General features: G+C 31.9%; 5 protein-coding genes across 5 annotated transcripts; 3 read left to right on the top strand and 2 right to left on the bottom strand.

Moving 5' to 3' along the window:
• On the top strand, positions 1–1565 carry LOC124943089 (UDP-glycosyltransferase 73C12-like). The gene is made up of 2 exons (XM_047483647.1): positions 1–735; positions 816–1565. The coding sequence occupies exons 1-2, from the start codon at positions 16–18 to the stop codon at positions 1563–1565; spliced, it is 1470 nt and encodes a 489-aa protein (XP_047339603.1). The 5' UTR covers positions 1–15.
• Positions 1566–4302: 2737 nt separating this feature from the next.
• LOC124942085 (translin) lies at positions 4303–8895 on the top strand. The gene is made up of 8 exons (XM_047482500.1): positions 4303–4665; positions 4890–4983; positions 5087–5202; positions 6881–6925; positions 7081–7106; positions 7465–7600; positions 7686–7801; positions 8532–8895. The coding sequence occupies exons 1-7, from the start codon at positions 4356–4358 to the stop codon at positions 7796–7798; spliced, it is 840 nt and encodes a 279-aa protein (XP_047338456.1). The 5' UTR covers positions 4303–4355; the 3' UTR covers positions 7799–7801; positions 8532–8895.
• A 661-nt stretch (positions 8896–9556) lies between these two features.
• Positions 9557–9955, top strand: LOC124943090 (auxin-responsive protein SAUR50-like). The gene has a single exon (XM_047483648.1). It carries the CDS (start codon positions 9557–9559, stop codon positions 9953–9955), a length of 399 nt encoding a protein of 132 aa, XP_047339604.1.
• Positions 9956–10499: 544 nt separating this feature from the next.
• LOC124942455 lies at positions 10500–12362 on the bottom strand. Its single transcript, XM_047482967.1, has one exon. The coding sequence runs from the start codon at positions 12215–12217 to the stop codon at positions 10784–10786; it is 1434 nt and encodes a 477-aa protein (XP_047338923.1). The 5' UTR covers positions 12218–12362; the 3' UTR covers positions 10500–10783.
• A 3408-nt stretch (positions 12363–15770) lies between these two features.
• LOC124942216 (3-isopropylmalate dehydrogenase, chloroplastic-like) lies at positions 15771–18665 on the bottom strand. Its single transcript, XM_047482674.1, has 7 exons — positions 18398–18665; positions 17400–17720; positions 17140–17301; positions 16649–16723; positions 16466–16575; positions 16308–16380; positions 15771–16187 (listed from the first exon to the last, which is right to left on the bottom strand). Exons 1-7 carry the CDS (start codon positions 18578–18580, stop codon positions 15996–15998), a joined length of 1116 nt encoding a protein of 371 aa, XP_047338630.1. The 5' UTR covers positions 18581–18665; the 3' UTR covers positions 15771–15995.
• Between the last annotated feature and the right edge of the window lie 1292 nt (positions 18666–19957).

Here is a 19957-nt window from a genome sequence, read left to right on the forward strand (position 1 = left end):
GTGATCTAGATCAAAATGACCAATTACGATAACCTTCACATTTTCATATTCCCATTCTTAGCCCCGGGCCATCAAATCCCTATGTTGGACATGGCTAAACTCTTAGCCGCCCGACCCAATATCAAGGTCAGCATGGTCACCACAACCCAAAACCTCACCCGTTTCCGTTCCGATATTTCCGGAGGTGCCCGAGGTCTTAACATCGATCTCCATGTCCTCGATTTCCCCTCGGAGGCTGCCGGCCTTCCAAAAGGGACCTCCGACAACTTCGACTCCGTGGACCGCGACGTATGTGGAAACTTCCTCGACGCGGTCATGCTCCTCGAGGCTCAAGCCGATGACCTCGTCCGAGTTCATAGACCGGACGTGATCATCTCCGACTTGTATGTCCCTTGGACCGATAACATAGCCCGCAAATATGGGATCCCACGAGTAGGGTTCAATGTGTCTTCTTGTTTTGCCATGGCGGTTACAAACGGCGTGCTAGACTTGTTGTATGGAACCGGCCGGTTTGTGGAGCCCACGACCGAGCGGTTCCTCGTCCCGGGGTTGCCGGATGATGTGTTCGTGACCATGGCGCAGAATCCGAGCCGGTTCTTTAAGAATCTCGATGCTATGGAGTTCTTCATGAAGGTGGCCGAGGCTGAAAGGAACACCAATGGTATAATCTTCAACACTTTTCGTGAGCTCGAGCCCATGTATCTAGACCACTACAAACGTACCTCGGGAAAGAAGGTATAACTTACTACAACCGGTGCCACAAAATTTCATTTTATGAATTGTTTTAATGAGTTACAAATGTAATTGTTTTATAGGCATGGGCACTTGGACCATACTTGCTCTACAACAAGGAACAAACCGACATGACCAACCGAGGACAAGTTTCCAACATTAATAAGAACGAATGCTTAACATGGTTGGACTCGCAAAAGCCCAACTCGGTCATCTACGTTGCCTTTGGAAGTCTATGCGTTTTCAATGAAGCCCAACTCCTCGAGCTCGGGTTGGGGCTAGAGGAGTCCAACCATCCCTTTGTTTGGGCTCTTAGGAACGACAACAAAGTCGGGCCGGATATATTGGCACTAGAAGAAAGGGTAAGAGGTCGTGGCCTTATAATCAAGGGGTGGGCTCCCCAAGCCATGATCCTCGACCATTCATCCGTCGGAGGTTTCTTAACACATTGCGGATGGAACTCGACTTTGGAAGGGATTTGTTTCGGCAAGCCGATGCTTACATGGCCACTCTTTGCGGATCAATTTTACAACGAGATATTGGTAATTGAACGTCTCAAAATGGCGTTTGGAATTGGAGTTGACACGGGAATGGAGTGGGGAGTTGAGGACAAGCTCGGGGCACAAGTGAAGCGAGACCAAGTTGCGTATGCGGTGAATAGGTTGATGAGTGGTGGGGATGTAGTCGAGGAGATGCGTGAGCGGGCAAAGGAACTCTCGAAGTTGGGAAAGGCCGCGGTTATAAAAGGAGGTTCATCTTGGGATAGCATAGATGATTTGATTGGAGAGTTTATGGATCACAAGAAAAAGAGACAAGAAAAAAATGAAATTTAATTTTAATATGGTAATGCAATTAAAGAATTGTAATGTTTTTATAGCTGTTTTTTTATTGTTTGTTGGGTTTATTCTATGAATTTGTCTTGTTTTTTTGTAATGATCTTATCATTCTAATAAAAGTCATTGTAATGTAAAAGAAATTATTTTAATACGAGAGATCACCTTTAATTAAACTATTGTATTGTTTTCTTAGTTGATTTGAATCATTGTATGATTTATTAAAATGAAATGGAAATTAAATAATACTATTTTAGTTTGGCAGACCTTTATTTTGTATTTATTCATTGACCATGTTTTTCTAAAAAAGGAAAAAGGTAATATTAATTTTAATCTTGCATAGTCTAATAATTCCACAAATAAAAATAACAATTATAATCTTAATCGCTCATTTATGAAAGTTTTTTTTTTTTTTTAATCTTAGGATGTAATTGAGGCGAGTTGAACCGAACTAAACTGTGTCAGACTCGAGCTCAAGTTCGTTTTGAGTTTTTATAATCGAGCTCGAGCTCGGCACGTATAAATTTAGTTGAGTTCACGAGGTTCTCGTGTTCGACTCGTTTAAAGCTACTTTAGAAAGCTCGAACTCTTCTTCTAGAGCTCATATAGTGAAAGATTGTTTACATGGTTGTATAAAAAATTAATTTATAAATTCAACGATAAAGTGAATGAAATGTTCAAATTAAAATTATAAATATACTTACAAATGAACTTAAAAAATTATCTATTTATTAACCCTAACCCTAAGTTTTATTATAGGTTATTATTAATATATATATAATCATGTAATAATTAGGGGTGAGAAAAATTACCGATATTAAAGGTATATCGAAAATACCGTACTGTAATATATCGAAAATATCGATTTTTAAGGTATACCGAAAAAATACCATACCGAAATTATTGGTACGGTAAAAGTATAAAATTTTTAAAATTTTGGTATATCGAGATATACCGAAATAATATTTATAAGTTAAAATATATATAATACTTATAAGGAAATAATTAAATATATTTGATATTAATTTAATTATAAAAATATAATTTTTTAATAATATCAAAATATAATTATACTGAAATATTATTCAATACATGCAATCTCTACCTTATCCATGAAATTGATTTTTTTTTTAAGTTAATATGTTTTTTAGGTATCAAAAGTATAATATCGATACCGTGCCGAAATTAAGGTATACCGAAATCAAGGTAAGGTAAGGTAAATGTATGCATTTTTTGTATACCGAAATTAAGGTATATCGAAATCAAGATATACCAAAATTAAGGTAAGGTAAATGTATGCATTTTTTGCATACCGAAATTTTAGATAAGGTATAAGATATGGATAAAACACTAAGGTATACCGTAACGACCCACCCCTAGTAATAATGTTAATTATTTTAAAATATATATTTATAAATTACTTAAATATTTTTTTAATGATTTTTAAACGATATTATAAATGAACGTGTTTATAAACATACATATTTGCAAGACCATAAGCGAGTTTATAAACGAACATGTTCGCAAGCTTACGAGTTAAATATCGAGAAGCTCAAACTCGACTTGTTTAGAAAGCTCGCTTATAGCTCCTTTAAAAAACTCGAACTCCCCTAGAGCTCGTCTAGTGAAAGATTGTTACATGATTGTATAAAAGTTAATTTGTAAATTCAACTATGTAATGAATGAAATATTGAAATTAGAATTAGAATTATAAATATACTTATCAATGAAATTAAAAAATTATCAATTTATTAACCTTAAGTTTTATTATAGGTTATTATTATATTAATATATATATAATCATATAATAATATTAATTACTGTAAAATATATATTTATAAATTACTTAAATATTTTTTTAATGATTTATAAATTATATAAACAATATTATAAATGAACGTGTCCGTGAGCCTATAAACGAACATATTCGCGAGCCCATAAGTGAGTCTATAAACGAACATATACGCGAACTTACGAACCGAATATCGAGAACTTCAAACTTGGCTCGTTTAAATTTTTGCGCTTTTAAACGAGCCTGAGCCTAGCTCGTTAAGAACAAACAATTTCGAACGAACCTTTTGTCGAGCCAAAATTCGAATAGCTCATGAGTAAGTCTTTTACATGCCTAATTATAAGACTATATAGTATTTGTGTTACAGTCTAATTATCTGTTCCAAAATATAAATAAAAAAATTAAATATATTCATTGTTAATATTTTAGAAGAGTTATAACTTTATTTATTCATTATAATATAATTTTTTAATATATTATATAAAATATCATTTATATAATTTATCATAAAAATATTTATTTTAAAAATATGATATAAACGATATTATGCAGAGATTTCTCCAAATAAGATAAGGACGTTAATAAAACAAATTACTCAAAGGTTGTTTAGATGCATACCATTATGGATGACAATGATGCGGATTAAGTAAAAGAATGTATTTATCGTCCGTTCAATTCTATTTTGGGATATCTTTTACTACCATTCTTGCCCATTTGTTTTTAGAAGAATCCCTATCGGTACCATTATAACATATTCTCGACCAATTACCGACCAAATTGAAGAAAAAAAAAAAATTAAAGTTGACGTCCATAATTCCAATCTATAGTTTGGACCAACTATCTTATAGTCATAAATTTATATTTTGCTAATTAAAATTGTAAAATTGACCATATTTAAAAGAAAAGAAAAGAAAAGAAAAGAAAAGAAATTGAAAAGAAAAAATGAAAGAAGAAGAGAAAATAATGGTGTCAAACAAAACCTAAAACCCTGGAAGAAGATGAAAACTCTCTCTATCTCTCTAACCACAACTCTCCCGCTTCCATTTTCTCTCTCTCGAACCGTCACTCTTCAGGCTCCAATCTGCTTTCCTCCTACCTTCTGTTCATCTTCATCATCATCTTTTACCATGTCCGACGCGTCTAATTCCTCCACAACTCTGGAGAAACAGTTCGATCATCTTCGCCACCAACTCGACGAGTCAGGGAGCTTACGTGAACGCATTCGAGCCGTCGTAATGGAGATTGAATCAACTACAAGGACAATGCATTCCTGCATTCTTTTAGTTTACCAGTCTCGCCCCATTCCTGGTACTTTTTTCGTTTTAAGTGATGAAACGGAGAGTTCTGCTTGTCGTACTAGTTTATTTTTTGTTTTCAGTATATATTAGGCATATGTTATGAATTATGATGATTATAGCTTGATGATTGATGAGGTTAATTGTATTTGAGGTGATTTGTTAGATTCTATATATGCGAATATTATGAACTGTTGGAGAAGGAATATTACAAAGTTTTGTTCTATTTTACTGTAGAGGTATTGGAGAAGGCTAATGCTCAGATTCCTGTGTTGAAGGAGCTTTATCATCAGCTTGCTGAAATTCTCAAAGGCTCTGATCAGTATTATAGGTTAGTAGAAATGTTTGAGTTGTTTTGCTTTGATATGTTCTTTTTTTTTGTTCAAGTGTTAACACTTAGCACTATGTTTTCTTCTTTATGGTTTACTTTACAGATTTCATGGTGATTGGAAGAATGAAACACAAACAGTAGTGTCTCTGCTTGCTTTTCTGCAGTGGCTCGAGACTGGAAATCTTCTTATGCATACTGAATTGGAGGAGAAACTTGATTGTATGTACATCTTTGTTTTATTATCCTTTTGAAAATATGTTTGAATGTATAATGTGCCTTTGATTTGCTTATGTACTTAATTATTTCCTCTAGGTCCAATTTTATCTATCTGATACTATAACTTGTAAGGCTGAATTATGATATAAGTAGACCTTAAATCAATGTACAAGTTTTGGTTAAGTCTTAGAAACAATTTTCTACGGTTTAATAGGGAGAGTTGGTATTAAGATTCTCTTTTTCCATTCTTATATCTTCTTCATCTTAGAGTTATCTACAAGATTTAGGATCAGACCCTCTTTGTCTACTCAAGTTATGTGCTGCATAATCTATTTTTGTCTGTTTATTTTGTTTTTGACTGTTTGAAAACTTTTTTCCATTTGGGTTTGTTTTGAGAACATGATAACTAGAAGATGTAAAGCATCACATCTGTGTTTGTCCCTTCTAACACACTAATCTGTACGACGGAAAAGTGCTGATGAGAAAAGATATACAATTAGGACTCTTGTTGTATTAGTATCTATTTTTATATTTGAAAGGCAGAGACACAAAATTTGCAGGTGTGAAGGAAAAAAGAAGTGAGAATAAAAACCAAAAAAGAATAAGTTTTAATGGATAAAGCATAGAGAAATATCCAAGCTGCTTGACTGGATCATCAAAGAAACCAAAAGATATAGCACTACTGTAGTACACTCCATCCTTCAACCAAGAAGCTATTACAATTTACATGCATCTTAATAGTTTGAAAAAGCATACTCAAGCCAAAAGTAAACCGCAAACCTTGAATTAACTCAATGGAAGCACCAACCTCCAAAGAAACCAAAAGCTTGAACATCCACAGCCTCATGAATTTCAGGAGGCATTCATTAATAATCAAAACAACTAGGATTATCAAGATTATTAGTTTCTCTTACTCATTTTTCATCCTCTTTTTGTTAAGGTTTTATTTAAATCTCAATTATCCGCATACCTTCTACAATTAATCCAAAAGTAGAACATAACTCAGGTATGATAACAATCTTACCTTTGGTCTGTTCCTCTTGCTCCCTTTTTCAATCTTCCAAAGAAATCCACCATGATTTGTCTTAGTTATGTTGAGGATGAATTTTTAATGAAGAAATTTGCAAGAGCTCACCATTATCATTGCTCACACTAATCTCTTGATTGTCAATATTTCCCTTGCATGCACCCAAGACTTCTATTGCTTAATCAGTTAATGTCTTCATTCCTTCCTTTGGTTGTTATTATATCTTACGAGCAAGGAAGCTACCAAACAACCCGTCTCTCTCTATTTAGGGATGAAACTGGACACCCTTGCCTATAGTTGATTTCACAGTAGAATTAGAGTAGGCATGATCCTCTTGATAAATTCCATCTTCTCTAGTAATTTTACTAAAAAGATAATATGTGAACTTGTTCTTATCGGCGAAGTGATATTTTTCCAGCCTGTTTTGCAGACCAAATTTTTGAAAGATTTCTTGTCTACTTGTCTTTTTGTTTAATTTCATTTTTTAATGAATAAAGACATATTGGAGAATTTTGTGTTTTCATCTTTATTTCTTTCATCTTCTTTCCAGATTCCTTTGCATCAAAATGTACTGTATAGGTTTGTGTAGTTGTTAGATTTAGATCCTTAAGAGAGTTTCTAATATTCTAACGTTTGGATGTTTTCATTACGCAGTGAAGAGCTCACACTTTTGTCTAGACATTGAAGACTATCTTACTGGTAAATTATGGAAATTCCATCATATCGGAAAGAATAGTTTTGTGAATTTGAAACTACCAGAATTGATTTTCTTAAAATTACTATCTTGTGAAATTCAAACATGATTAAAAATGCCTAGCTCAATCAACACACTAACACATCTCATTGTGTTGCAGGTATCTGTTTCATGTCTAATGACATGGTAAGGACTGTAACTCTTATTATTGCTTTATGGTTAAGATGTAATAATATTGCAGAAAATGATTATTTTAACATTATTGTCATTATAATAATGCCTTAAAAACATATTATCAAATATATCCTTGCCATTATAGTGAGCGAATCTGTGAAGGACTACTACAGTGATATAAAGTTTAACCTTACATTACCTGTCTGAAAAGATGATGGTGCTTATTTTTTTTTTGTATATGCATGGTTTAACAGTGAACTAACAATCGATTCACTAAGCTAGTTAAAAGCCTTATAAATATTACACAATTCCACCTGTTGAAAAGGCATCCTTAATGATCAATATTAAACGCTGTGCTATTATTTTACAGCCAAGGTATGTAGTGAACCAAGTCACAGCTGGAGATTATGACTGTCCAAGAAAGGTGTTGAAGTTCTTGACAGAACTTCACGCTGCATTCCGTATGCTTAATTTACGCAATGATTTCCTGCGCAAAAAGTTTGACGGTAATACTTTTTGCACTTTTTAATCCACTAGTCTTAAAATATGTTGCTAAAAAATCTATATAAGTTTTTTTTGTACGACTGACAGGAATGAAATATGACTTGCGAAGAGTTGAAGAAGTTCACTACGATGTTAAAATCAGAGGCTTGACCAAAACTGGCGATGCAACGGGAGATCAGGGAACAACACATGGTCAATGATAGGTAAAACTAGTTAAAGTTGTCTATTAACTTGTCATCACTATGTTTTTGTTTCTTTAAAATGATTTACAAAATTTGAACATATTCGGTTCTCATTTCCAAAAGAAATTACGAAAGATCTGGAAATCTTGATTCAAACTCTTCTTTTATTAATTGCAGCTAGGTCTAGAGGGAAATTATGAACATTCCATCCCCCAAAACCATATTTTGATTACATTTTAACTATATCCAATTACACCCTTTTCAATTTAAGTTCGATAGAGTTAGTGTAAATCTAGCCTAATCAGCTACGTTTCTAACTATATGCATCGTGGATAACATCTGAAATAGATCTAATCATTTTCATACTTCCACTATGTTTAATCTTAGCATTAGCAGACTTCCCATAGTTAAGTTTTATTACAGCTAAATATAACTGGTTGTGAATTTACTCTAGTAGATTCTTGAAGGTTAACAATTGGTGCAGGAGAGAAAAGAATGGGTAAGAAACAATGAATGGGGAGGAATGGGAACTGGTGGTTGTGATAAGTAAAATAAGAGAAATGTAAAGATATGGTTATCAATATCATGATTGACAGCTACTCAATAAATGTTCATGCATCAACGTGTGCATAAATTTTGTCGCTTTTTTCTCTTTCCAATCATGTTCGCGTTTTTTACTTTGTTGTTAGTTGTTACCCATGCCTATAGTTTCCTTTCAATTACTAACCACTGTTACCTGTCTCTTACACAGCACATGGTCTCGTCGTCTTTCAAATGAAGTGCATCTTTTAGGTATATCTCTAGTTTTTAATCGATTCAGACAAAGGTAAACATTGGGGCCTTATTTTGTAAACGCTTTTTTTTCGTCTGGATCTAAATCAGAAACTGTGAAGTAATGTTGTATGACTAAATTCATTTGGAATCTACCAAATGTGATCTTATATTGGCTAAAAAATTGTTTCCAAATGAAGCTATTACATTACTCCTTTTTTTTGCTTTATATTTACCCAAGTGGATAAAAGTCTCTAGTGTTGATTTATTCTGGCTTGGTTTTATGTAACTACTAAATGAAGAATACATTTTATTTTTTTCAGAAAGACAAAATTTGGGACAAAGTGAAATATTTGTATTGTTTTGAATTGTTAATGTAGAATAGAGATATGTGTCATGTTTTTTCATACTAAAATATACACAAGAAGTGTCTCCAGGGGATGAATGAAGAAGAAATGCTTTTTCTTTATTTATGACATCCAATCATTTATTTACATGGCATTCTGATTTAGTCAGAGTCACAGATTTAACTCAATTCCCAAGAAATAAGTCTTATTTGATTAAAGTATATATGTTTGTTATTTGAAAACAAATATCAATTATACCAACTATCACTAAGAGTGTAAAATTTGCTTTATAAAATAAAAATTTTAACTATGGCTCAATAAAGCTCAATTTCTCAAATCACTTCTAATTTCCTTTGTTTGTTTAGGGTATCATTTGTAGTGTATAATTTTGTTTTATTTTCGAACGAGATCAAATTCTAACTCTTATTTTTACGTGGTCCGGGTGTAAAGACTCGATCTCGACCATGAAAATATAATTTGCATATTGATGCCAAATGGTGATCACAAAAGGTAGACATAATCTACAAATACAACAATAATGCACATTTCTAGATCTCATCTAACCCTACAAACATACATTTTATATATATATATAATGTATTATTAGTATCCCACTTCAACTCTCATTCTCCTCCCCCACCCACTCTCTTATTGAAAGATGGAGTTTCTGAAGGCATTCTTCAAGAAATGGAAGAGAATGGGTATTAGTAGTAAAAGAACAACCAAATCTTCTCCACCATGTGAGCATTATTGCTGCTGCATCTGCTGTTGGAGTTTGTGGTCTTCATTCTCAATTCACAACAAGGAAAAGATGTTCATTCCGAGAGATGTCCCAAAAGGTCACATTGTAGTATATGTTGGCAAACAATCGAAAAGATACATCATTAACATTTCCCTTCTCAACGATCCTCTCTTTCAAGAGTTGTTAGATCGAGCAAGTGAAGAGTACGATTTCATACCCGCTTCCAAAATCTGCATTCCTTGCGACGAGAATGTTTTCCTCGATATTGTCCAGCACTCTTCCAATTCCCCAACAAAACTATCCTGTTTCTCTTGAATCTAGTTAAAAGGGCGACCCTTTTTTTATGCATCATCAATAATTTGTGGTAAACTATGGGCATAGCACTTTTTGTATCTTGATTATGTTTACATGTATGCTTTAGAAAGGAGGTGAACTGAAAATAAATAAGTAAATTGAAATGTGCAGCTATTTTACACTAGTGTCTATTGAAGCAACTTTAAACAAGTTCATAAAGTTGATAAAGAGTATCAAATTGGCATAACCCAAAACCCAACATGTTTTCAAAATCTTCTTTTCTATTTATACCACCAATAATAGAATAAAACCAATGTTCGAACTTAACATATTTGTGCCAATCTCATAAGTGTAAATGTTAATAGAGGAAAGGGTTAGGGTTAATTCCCTAGAGTTGAAATAGCAGTTTGTTTTGAAACCGTCACAATTTCAAACCCTAGAGTATTAGCCCTAATAATTTCCTTTCGTAAAGAGAGAGCTACTATCAACAGAGAAAATAAGACAGATTTTATGTATTTCAACTGCAAACAAAAGTAAAAAACTCAAATTGTAAGAAATTCATAGCTCTCTACCCTCCTTCATTATGAATCTCAACTACATAATTCGTAGCAAATGATATTATACACAAGAGACATTCCCCATTTCGAGTATACAAAATGTTACACGTGTCTCGATTACATGGAATACGCTTCATTGTTCTGCAATATCAACTAAAAACAATGCCAATTCTTGAATTTCACAATGACCGCATGTAAAAATAGAAAACACAGGAATTTTTTGTTCAGTTTTTTTTACCGCTTTTCAGCAGTCAAAACAAAAGACTATATATGTCTCTCTACTAACACTATATCATCTCAATCCATGAATAATACCTTCCAATTCTCTCTGCCCAAACGTCTTCCCAAGGAAGATCGCATCTTTTTTCCTCATCGACAAATATAATATCAGCCAAGCAACCATAAAGTAAACCTCCATTACCGATTGAAAACCAGTTGCAAACAATTTCCCAACATATCGTGTCATCGCGAATTTAGTAAAAGAACCACATAGTAATGATTCCAAACACTTAATCGTAAAAGCCTGCTTAAACATAGTACACAACAAATATAAACCTTCCTTCACAATTTCTCTACCACTCTTTCTCGAATCCACAATAGCAACCCAACAATCAACAGCTAAAATGAACTCCACGATTATATCGGATAATACCCATGAAAACAGAAACCCTGATGTTTCTTTCTCGAACCCTCTAACCCATGGCGAATTAATCGAGAATGGCATTAGTTTTAACCTAACACAAATCTTGAAGAATGAATATTGATCTTCAATTTCACCAAAGAACCAGATTCCTAGAAGCTGGGTTAAAGCATCTCTTAATGCCCATCTCATAAGAATGAAACCAGACAATCTTTTCAAACCTAAAGTTGAACCATCCCATAAAATTCCAGTCCAAGAACGATACCTTCCAATCAAATGATTAACAACGATTGAAAACACAGTTCCAAGAACCCATGAATAAGTGACGAGAAACCCTATAATCACATAAGCATAAGCCATGGATAATAAGAAAACAAGAAAAATTAAGGCGGATACATCACTTCGACTGAGGTCCAAACCCTTAAAGAGAAATTGCAAATCCATTTTCTCTCCATCCCTTTTTTTCTCTGTTTTGATTGTTGAATCAACCGTTTCATTTTCAAGATCAAGTTCCTTAGATAACAAGGACTCTTCAATTAGCTTGAAAGATAACCCACGACGAACAGTTTCAGGAAACTTAATTCCATTATCAGTAACATGAGTTGAGAACCCTAATCGAGAATCTAAACTACTGAAGATTATAAAGCTATCATTCATCTGAACCTTCGAATGAGACCCAAATAGAAAACGATCGTTTTCTTCATCACCGGAGAAGAAATCATCGTCGATTGTTCCTACACGAGTAAGATGAAGAAACGGTCTCCGATGTCGGCGTCTGTGATGTCGGTGTTGATGTTGGTTGTTTAGTGTATGACCCTCGTCGGAGGAGTATACGTTTCTACCGGAAATGTCAAGACGGGAGAGAAGTGATCGGAAAGATGGGTCTCGATCGATAAAGCCGGTCAGAAGGTGGGTCCCGTTTTCGACATTACAACGGAAAGTAAGAATCAAAAAGGAAAGCAAGAGAAATGTGAAGATGTGAGATAAGTAGATCGAACCGGCTTGTTTGATTACTTGAAACGCTGTTCTTAAGTCGAGGTCCGCCGATGGCGATGGAGATGGAGATGGCGGATGATTGTGGTTCATCGCCGGATTCTTTCAAAGTAATCTTTTTTGTATGAATCGAAGTGAAATTGATCAATACCCAGCTTTGATCGTTTCTCTCTCTATCTGGATTTTGTTTTTGTGATGATGAAATCGAGAGGCAAGAATTTGGGGAAAAAATGTTGAAACAAAAACCGTGCTTTTTCTATTAGCCATGAAAACGAGTTCTTGTACAGCGGTATTGCGGTAAACTAATTATTTATATTAGTCCTTAAACTTATATTCTATCTCAATTTAGCTTCTCAACTTTACTTTTATGTAATACTAACAATGTCATTTATTGGGTCATTAAATAAATCATTCATCGAGATCAAGGTTTAATTGATGATTATAATTATTTAATTGTTATATTATCATTAAATTATTCATAAAAATATATATTTTTTCTTTAGCATATTTCTTAATAATTTTAACAAAAAAATAAATAAATCATATTTCTCAATATTAAGGGTAAAGAATATGTAAATTGGTTAGGACCTCTATGGAAAAAATAGTCTAAATGTAAAAAAAAAATATTTTGTTTTTGGCCCGGTATGGAAAAAACATAGTCTAAATATCAAAAAAATTATTTTGTTTTTCCTCCGGTTAGGAGGGTGTCTCGTTTTTCTATTCATTATTCAGAATTGAGTTGGTGTTCTATTTTGTTCCGTCTAACATCTTCTTTAGTCGGATCAGATTTTTCGTCTCAAAAATTTATAATCCGATAAATATTTTCATGTTTTTGATGGATCGTTTGCTACCCATACCTATAAATTATTTTGGTAAAGCTTTCTCTAGTATCAAATAAGAGAAATCTGTTAAATATGTAGTTGTTTCTCTTTTGTTCAATATTTTGTTTGGAGTTGATCTTTCATTTAGAGGGTCTATTACAAATAATTTTTTTTTTAAGTAAATCTTTTGTTTAGAGGGTCTATTACAAATATTCTTTTTCTTATTTGTACGAGTTTCAATATTTCTTTTAAGTAAATTTTTCGTTTAGAGGGTCTATTACAAATATTCTTTTTCTTATTTGTATGAGTTTCAATATTTTTTTTTAAGTTGATCTTTCATTTGGAGGTGAGTCTATTACAAATTTTTTTTTTATTTGTAGGAGTTTCAATATTTGTTTTTTCAAGTAAATCTTTCATTTGCAGGGTCTATTATAAATATTCTTTTCTTTTATTTATACGAGTTTCAAAATATATATATATATATATTTTTGTGTTGAAGTTGATCTTTCATTTGGAGGGTCTATTATATATATATATATATATATATATATATATATATATATTTTATTTGTACGAATTTCTCTTTATTTTGACTCTACAGGGGTAGATGACCAGTTATCACATAACATGATTTTTCTTTTTTTACGTTATTTACCAACTCTTGGTCATGGACACATTTGATCGGCGTTTAGAATTTTTTATAGAGATTTTTCCGACTTCGTATTATTAGTTTGTTTGGTTTGCTCTATTTTTTCACTCATCTTTGTGAAACTCAAACGAGATTGTATTTAGAATCTGCCTATTTGTTTTGAAAATTGTTGGATGTTCTCAATTGAAATTTTATTTTTACAAATTTGTTATATTATTTAATATATAAATTCTCATTTAGTTTTTTTAATTTTTAAATGTTATTTTGTATTATTTGTAATTCATTATTAGAATTAACAATAATTTTAAAAAAAATTCTAATACTAACTGTAACCCCCGAAAATTTTTTATCCGAAAAAGTTTGAGTTCGAAAAATTTTAACATTATTTTAAAAGATTTTAAACAAATCCTGAAAGTTTGAAATTAATTTTAAAAATAATTAATTTGAGTTCAAATTTAAATAATCTTTTAAATTTTAAATAATCAAATTAAAATTTGATTTTTATTTAAATTAATTTAAAATAATTAATTTAAAAGATTATTTGAAATAGAGTCGTCAATTAATTTTCAATTTAAAATCAATAAAAAATATACGTGTACAAATGAATTTTTTTTAACAGAGTTTTATTTGGTTCGTAGTTTGGTGATACTCGAGAAAGAGTTTTTACGCTTTATTCTCTGTACCCGTTTTAAAAACGGTCTCTACTTTATAAAATCTTGTCATTTGAAAATTTGTTGTATAATGTTTTATTTTAACAAATCATTCTTCCGGTCCTAGACATGCACAAGTTTTGTGTATTTAAATTTGTATCATTAATATTTAAATTCTAGTACCTATTGATGATGATAACTATGGATGAATATACTTGAAGAATATCAGTTTGAAAGACATTAAGATTTAAAAATAAATCCCAAACGAACCCTTATCGAAATATGTTTTAGAAAATATTCTAAAAATATTTTGAAATCATTTTCTATTTTTTGGGATTTTTAGAAAATGATTTAGGATCCCAAATTACAAAATTAATTTTGAAAATTGAAAAATACAACCAAATAGACCTTAGGACCGGTGTCCTCGGTCCTAGGTATGCTTTTATCGGTCGGGTCGAAAGTCCCTCAATCGGGGTCAGAGATCCTCGGTTGGGGTACTGAAGTCCCTCGGTCAGATGTGGAAATCATTGGTCCTAGGATAACATGGGGTTAACTTCATCGGTCCTAGATTCGAGAGTTCTCGATCGGGTGCAAGACTCCTCGTGACTAGGTTAGAATCCTTGATCGGATGTCAAAATTCTCGGTCGGACCTTTCGGTCCTGGTCAGACCTCTCGATCCTCAAGAACATCAAAATTGCAGGTTTTGCAATTTTGATTAAGGCATGGATTATTCGATCCAGGGCCTGGGTTGCTTTCACAAAGCTCTCAGGATCATTATGAACATCATCCCAATGTATCATTTAACTTGGGTGATGTTCAATTCGTTCAAAACAATTTTGAGACAAAATATTGAGTTTTTGGTTTTTAAATTTGAATGAAGTGTAAAGAGCTTGTCAATAGTTTCTTTATATTTAATATGATTGAGATTGGTACCAAAACATGAACAATGATTGCTTGGGTGATTGTTCGTTTTGATCAATTCAAGAGTTTAAAATTTTCATTTTTTTTATGAAAATTTATATTTTGATCAAACATGATCGGGATGAATCAAATATGATCCAAAAATTTATTATTAATTTAAATAAATAAATTTATATAATTGATTTTATAAACCTGATTTCTTATTAATATTATTTGTTTATTATTATTTTTAATTAATTTTATACTTATTATACATATAATAATACTCATATTTTACTATTTAAACAATTTTAAGTAAATTCTAATTGGGTTGACAATAATATAGTCAGCATTTTTTAAATTACAATTTTTTAAAGATATACATGTATAAAAAAAAAATGAACAAGATTTTACTCTCCCTAACCAATTAATCAACAACTACATATAATAAATACAAGTCAACTATTGTAACACGATATTTTAACTAACTTCACAACAATGTCATTAAATAATGAATTAAAAACTCAACCCCCATCTTATTTTCAATTAAATTGATGTGACATTTTCTCATCTATACCCAAAATTAAAAGGTTTCCAAATTGATAAGCTTAATTAAAAAGTATCTTCAAAAACTACAATCTGTTAAAAAATATCCAAAATAGTTTGAGAGAGATCTCTCAATTCTCCATCCACCACTCATTTATTTTTTACATGACAAGAAAAAAGAAAACATTAACAATCAAACATTGTTAATATAGAAAAAATAAAAAAGAATTTAATCATAAGCAATTTATTCATGTAGCTCTAATCAATTTTGTGGTAAGAGCACACACACAAACATTATTCATTCCTCAAAGATGATCAATGATTGCCTTGGTGAAATCTGAAGTTGATGAAGATCCACCAAGATCCGCGGTTCTGTATTTTCCTTCCGATATAGTACCGATTACAGCATTCTGAATCCGATCAGCCTTATCGTGTAACTCCAAATGACGAAGCATTGTAACCGAACTCAGAAGCAAAGCTGTCGGGTTTGCCAAATTCTGCCACATAGTATCAGCAAAATTAATTAGTTTAAGGGTAGACTTGTCTTTAAGTACTTTTTTTCATGGCATAATTTTCAGTTTTATCATAGCTGTTTTCAAAATGACAAGAACGCCAACCTTTCCAGCGATGTCAGGGGCGGAACCATGGACAGCCTCTGCAAGAGCAATACCTCCCTCGCCAATGTTACAGCTGATCAAGAAAAACCGATACAGTTTTCTTTTTGTGAGAATCGATCAGCCATACAATATCAAATGGAGAAAAAAAGAGAGTATACCTTGGTGTTAGACCTAACCCACCAATGAGACCAGCACAAAGATCACTAATAATATCTCCATACAAATTAGGCATCACTAATACGTCAAAAAGAGCCGGGTTTTTCACAAGCTGGATAGGAAAATTCAACCGATTAGAATTTATCCCTTTTTAATAGAAGTTAGTAATGGCGAAATAACTATACCATCATGCAACAGTTATCAATGACAACTTCTTCGTATGTTATTTCAGGGTACTTTGCTGCAACCTCGCGGCAACACTGCATTAACACAACAAAATAGTGCACAATCTTGTTTAGTACATCTAACAGCGATAATTATCAGCAAAAGCAAATGCAGATATCAGGCCTTGTTTGATATTGGGTTACTTGAATAGATACAAACAAAAACAAATGCAGGTACCATTTTTCATCAAACAAAATTTTGATTTCAAATCCTAGATTTTTTTTTTCCAAATAACCCCACATCAAACAAGCTCTTATTGAAAATGGGGTTATTTGGGTAAAATGACATTAGGGGTTAAATACTAAATGATTTCTGTTTGTTTGTAAAAGAAAAATAGAGGGTTTTTCGGTTGCTAATTTGAACTAATGTGAGCAATGAGTAAAGATTGTTGATTAGATAGTGGGTTATTTGAAATTAATATTCCCAAGACTTTTTCTTCCGAGAGATCAACCTTGAGAAAGAGACCATCAGTCTTCTGCATGATGTTGGCTTTGTGAATAGCCGACACTCTTCCCCTTCCATGGGCCTTGGCATAATAGAAAGCATACTCAGCCACTCTTAAACTTGCTTGACGAGTAATGATTTTCAGACTCTCAACCACACCCTTCACCACCTAAAAAACATCATTCGCAAGAAAATTTCACAAAAATCAGTTTGATAATGGAACAATATGATTTGTGTGCCATTTTTATTTTCTTTCTGAAGACTTACTTGATGTTCGAGGCCACTGTATTCTCCTTCTGTGTTTTCACGTATGGTGATGAGATTTACATCATCATATCGTGTCTTGTATCCAGGGAGACTGTAGCAAGGTCTAACATTTGCGTACAAATTAAGTTCTTTCCTCAAAGTAAGGTTCAATGACCTATGTCCCTTTCCAATTGGTGTAGCCATTGGTCCTTTTAAGCCAACCTTGTTTATTCGCACCGATTCCAAACTTTCCCATGTTAGGAAGCTTTGAGTCCTTGGATCAACTTCTGTGCCAACAAAGTGTTCTTCCCATTCTATAGGAACATCAGCTGCTGTAAAAACCTGAATAAAATAAATAAGAAAAGAAACGACTCTCAGTTTCAAAAGTCTTCCCCACTCCCATTAATAAACACCTGAATACAAAAATCCTGGATCAAGAAACATATCTTGACGATATAATGTTTGGAAACTAAACTTAATCACCCATAAATGGTTGTCTATCGTCTGAATCCAGATACAAAAACAAAAATTATAAGTGTTTCCATTAAACCCATATACTATTCTCTCTTTTACGCAATCCCAAATCAAAACAGACCAATAGATTAACCATTATCAAAAGGAAGCTCGGGATCGATTCTATAGAACATGAGGACACTAAAAAGCCAAAATAGAGCCTATTGTGCTGCAAGGAATAGTTCATACCTCATGCTAAGCCTAATCCACATCTGAATGATACTACTCAATGTTCTTATTAGTTCAATTTACAATTCAAAATTATTATATAAAGCTGCAGTTAGGAAAAAGAATTTCTAGCAATTAGCAACAGATGAACAAGATCCACATGACAACAAAATCATAATTAGGAACATATAGATCCTCTTCCAATAAATTAAACAAAATTTGATCAAACAAATCTTAAGTTCAACCCTAGGGCAACACATATAAGCAGTTTCAACCTAAAACACGGTGAATATGAATAAAGATATGACAATCAAGGAAGATCGAGATAGAAAACGTACCTGTTTGACAGATTCAGCAATTTCGGGACCGATTCCATCTCCGGGGAAGAGAGTGGCACGGATTAGATTGGAATCAGATGCGGAAGAAGAGAAGAAACTCCGAAAAGTGCGAGGGAGATCCCTAGCAACAACGGGAGACGACGTACGGCTTCGAAGGACGCGTTTGATGATCTGAGAAGCCATTAGCGTTTTCGCTGACTAGCAGCAATCGAATATCAGCACGTATGAACAATGGAACTAGAGAGAGAAAGAGAAAGAAAGAGAGAGAATGAGAATTGTCTAAATAACATATTATAGGTTGTTTATTCTTACAAAAATTTAACCTAATTAAACATATTCCATGATTGCATCTATTTGGAAACACATTATTTTGTTAATATATATAATTATAAAAAAACTCAAAATATTATTTTAAATCAATACCCAATAATAATGTTACACTTATAAATAAATTGGAACTAAATTAAAAATAGAGGAGTGATAGGGGAGAGAACGAGAAGAGAATGATAATTAAATTGTTCCATTCCTTCCTCAAATTCCCTCTCTCAATCATTTCTCTTAAAAATAATATGCACAAATTCAATTTAATTAATTAGATAAAATATTATTTATTTTTAAAACTTATTTTATTATTATATATTAATATTTTTTTATTTAAAAAAAATTGAGAAATAATTAAGAGAGAAAATTTTAAAAGGAATTATGCAAGTAAAAAAAATAACAAAATTTCTCTCTTTTCTCTCTTTCCACATTTAATTTTTTTTTCAACTAGTGATATAAGTGACACATCATTCTCTCCCCCATTTTCTCTCTCAAATTCCCTCCCCATTCCTTCTCCCAAATTCCCCCTTTATTACTCCTAAAAAAAATTATCTTTCAAAATCAATATCATAAATATTTTTAAATAAATGACAGCCAAACAAGCTTAAGTTTTAACTTTTTTTTATTAAATCTTATATTCAAACAAATTAGATTTTTTTTTTGTCCAAGTTGTCACAAAACGATTGTTTAAAGTGGTTAGATAATTAATAAAATATTTATAAAACAATCACATATTTTATAAATACAGAATAACTAATATATCAAATACTAAATTAAATTTATTCAGACATCATAAACTAAATAAATTATAGTTTTATTTTTTTAAATTCAAATATGATAAAATATTACTATATTCATTGTCTAATTAACAATTAATTAGATTATAAAATTTATTAATTAAATTTTTTTATTTAAAATATATATTATTTTATATTAATAATTTTTAAATTTTTTTATCCAAAAATCTAACCTTATCAAAGTCACAATCAATCACCCTTATTTAAATAATTCATTAACTAAACAAGACAACACTCACCAAAGTAATATTTTAGGGGTACATATGACCATTTAAAATTAGCTCACGATTAATCTGAATCGAAATGAATGGATTGGTATGATTTTTTTCGACTTTATCCGAAAAACTCAAAATATTTACGTGTAGGCACCCATCCCTAAACTGAAAAAATATGCAATTATAGTTGTTTAAAATAATTAATATATATACTTATTTAATAAAAA

Source organism: Impatiens glandulifera, chromosome 6, assembly GCF_907164915.1.
Source record: "Impatiens glandulifera chromosome 6, dImpGla2.1, whole genome shotgun sequence".
Classification (NCBI taxonomy): domain Eukaryota; kingdom Viridiplantae; phylum Streptophyta; class Magnoliopsida; order Ericales; family Balsaminaceae; genus Impatiens; species Impatiens glandulifera.

Bases quoted from the DNA above. Each gene is read 5' to 3' on its own strand.
- LOC124943089 (XM_047483647.1), top strand. From the start codon at position 16: ATGACCAATTACGATAACCTTCACATTTTCATATTCCCATTCTTAGCC. The intron at 736-815 runs GTATAACTTACT...ATTGTTTTATAG, and splicing joins AACGTACCTCGGGAAAGAAG to GCATGGGCACTTGGACCATA.
- LOC124942085 (XM_047482500.1), top strand. From the start codon at position 4,356: ATGAAAACTCTCTCTATCTCTCTAACCACAACTCTCCCGCTTCCATTT. The intron at 4,666-4,889 runs GTACTTTTTTCG...ATTTTACTGTAG, and splicing joins CCAGTCTCGCCCCATTCCTG to AGGTATTGGAGAAGGCTAAT. The intron at 7,601-7,685 runs GTAATACTTTTT...TACGACTGACAG, and splicing joins CCTGCGCAAAAAGTTTGACG to GAATGAAATATGACTTGCGA.
- LOC124943090 (XM_047483648.1), top strand. From the start codon at position 9,557: ATGGAGTTTCTGAAGGCATTCTTCAAGAAATGGAAGAGAATGGGTATT.
- LOC124942455 (XM_047482967.1), bottom strand. From the start codon at position 12,217: ATGAACCACAATCATCCGCCATCTCCATCTCCATCGCCATCGGCGGAC.
- LOC124942216 (XM_047482674.1), bottom strand. From the start codon at position 18,580: ATGGCTTCTCAGATCATCAAACGCGTCCTTCGAAGCCGTACGTCGTCT. The intron at 16,381-16,465 runs GTATACTCTCTT...TTTCTTGATCAG, and splicing joins GGGTTAGGTCTAACACCAAG to CTGTAACATTGGCGAGGGAG. The intron at 16,188-16,307 runs GTTGGCGTTCTT...ACTATGTGGCAG, and splicing joins CCCCTGACATCGCTGGAAAG to AATTTGGCAAACCCGACAGC.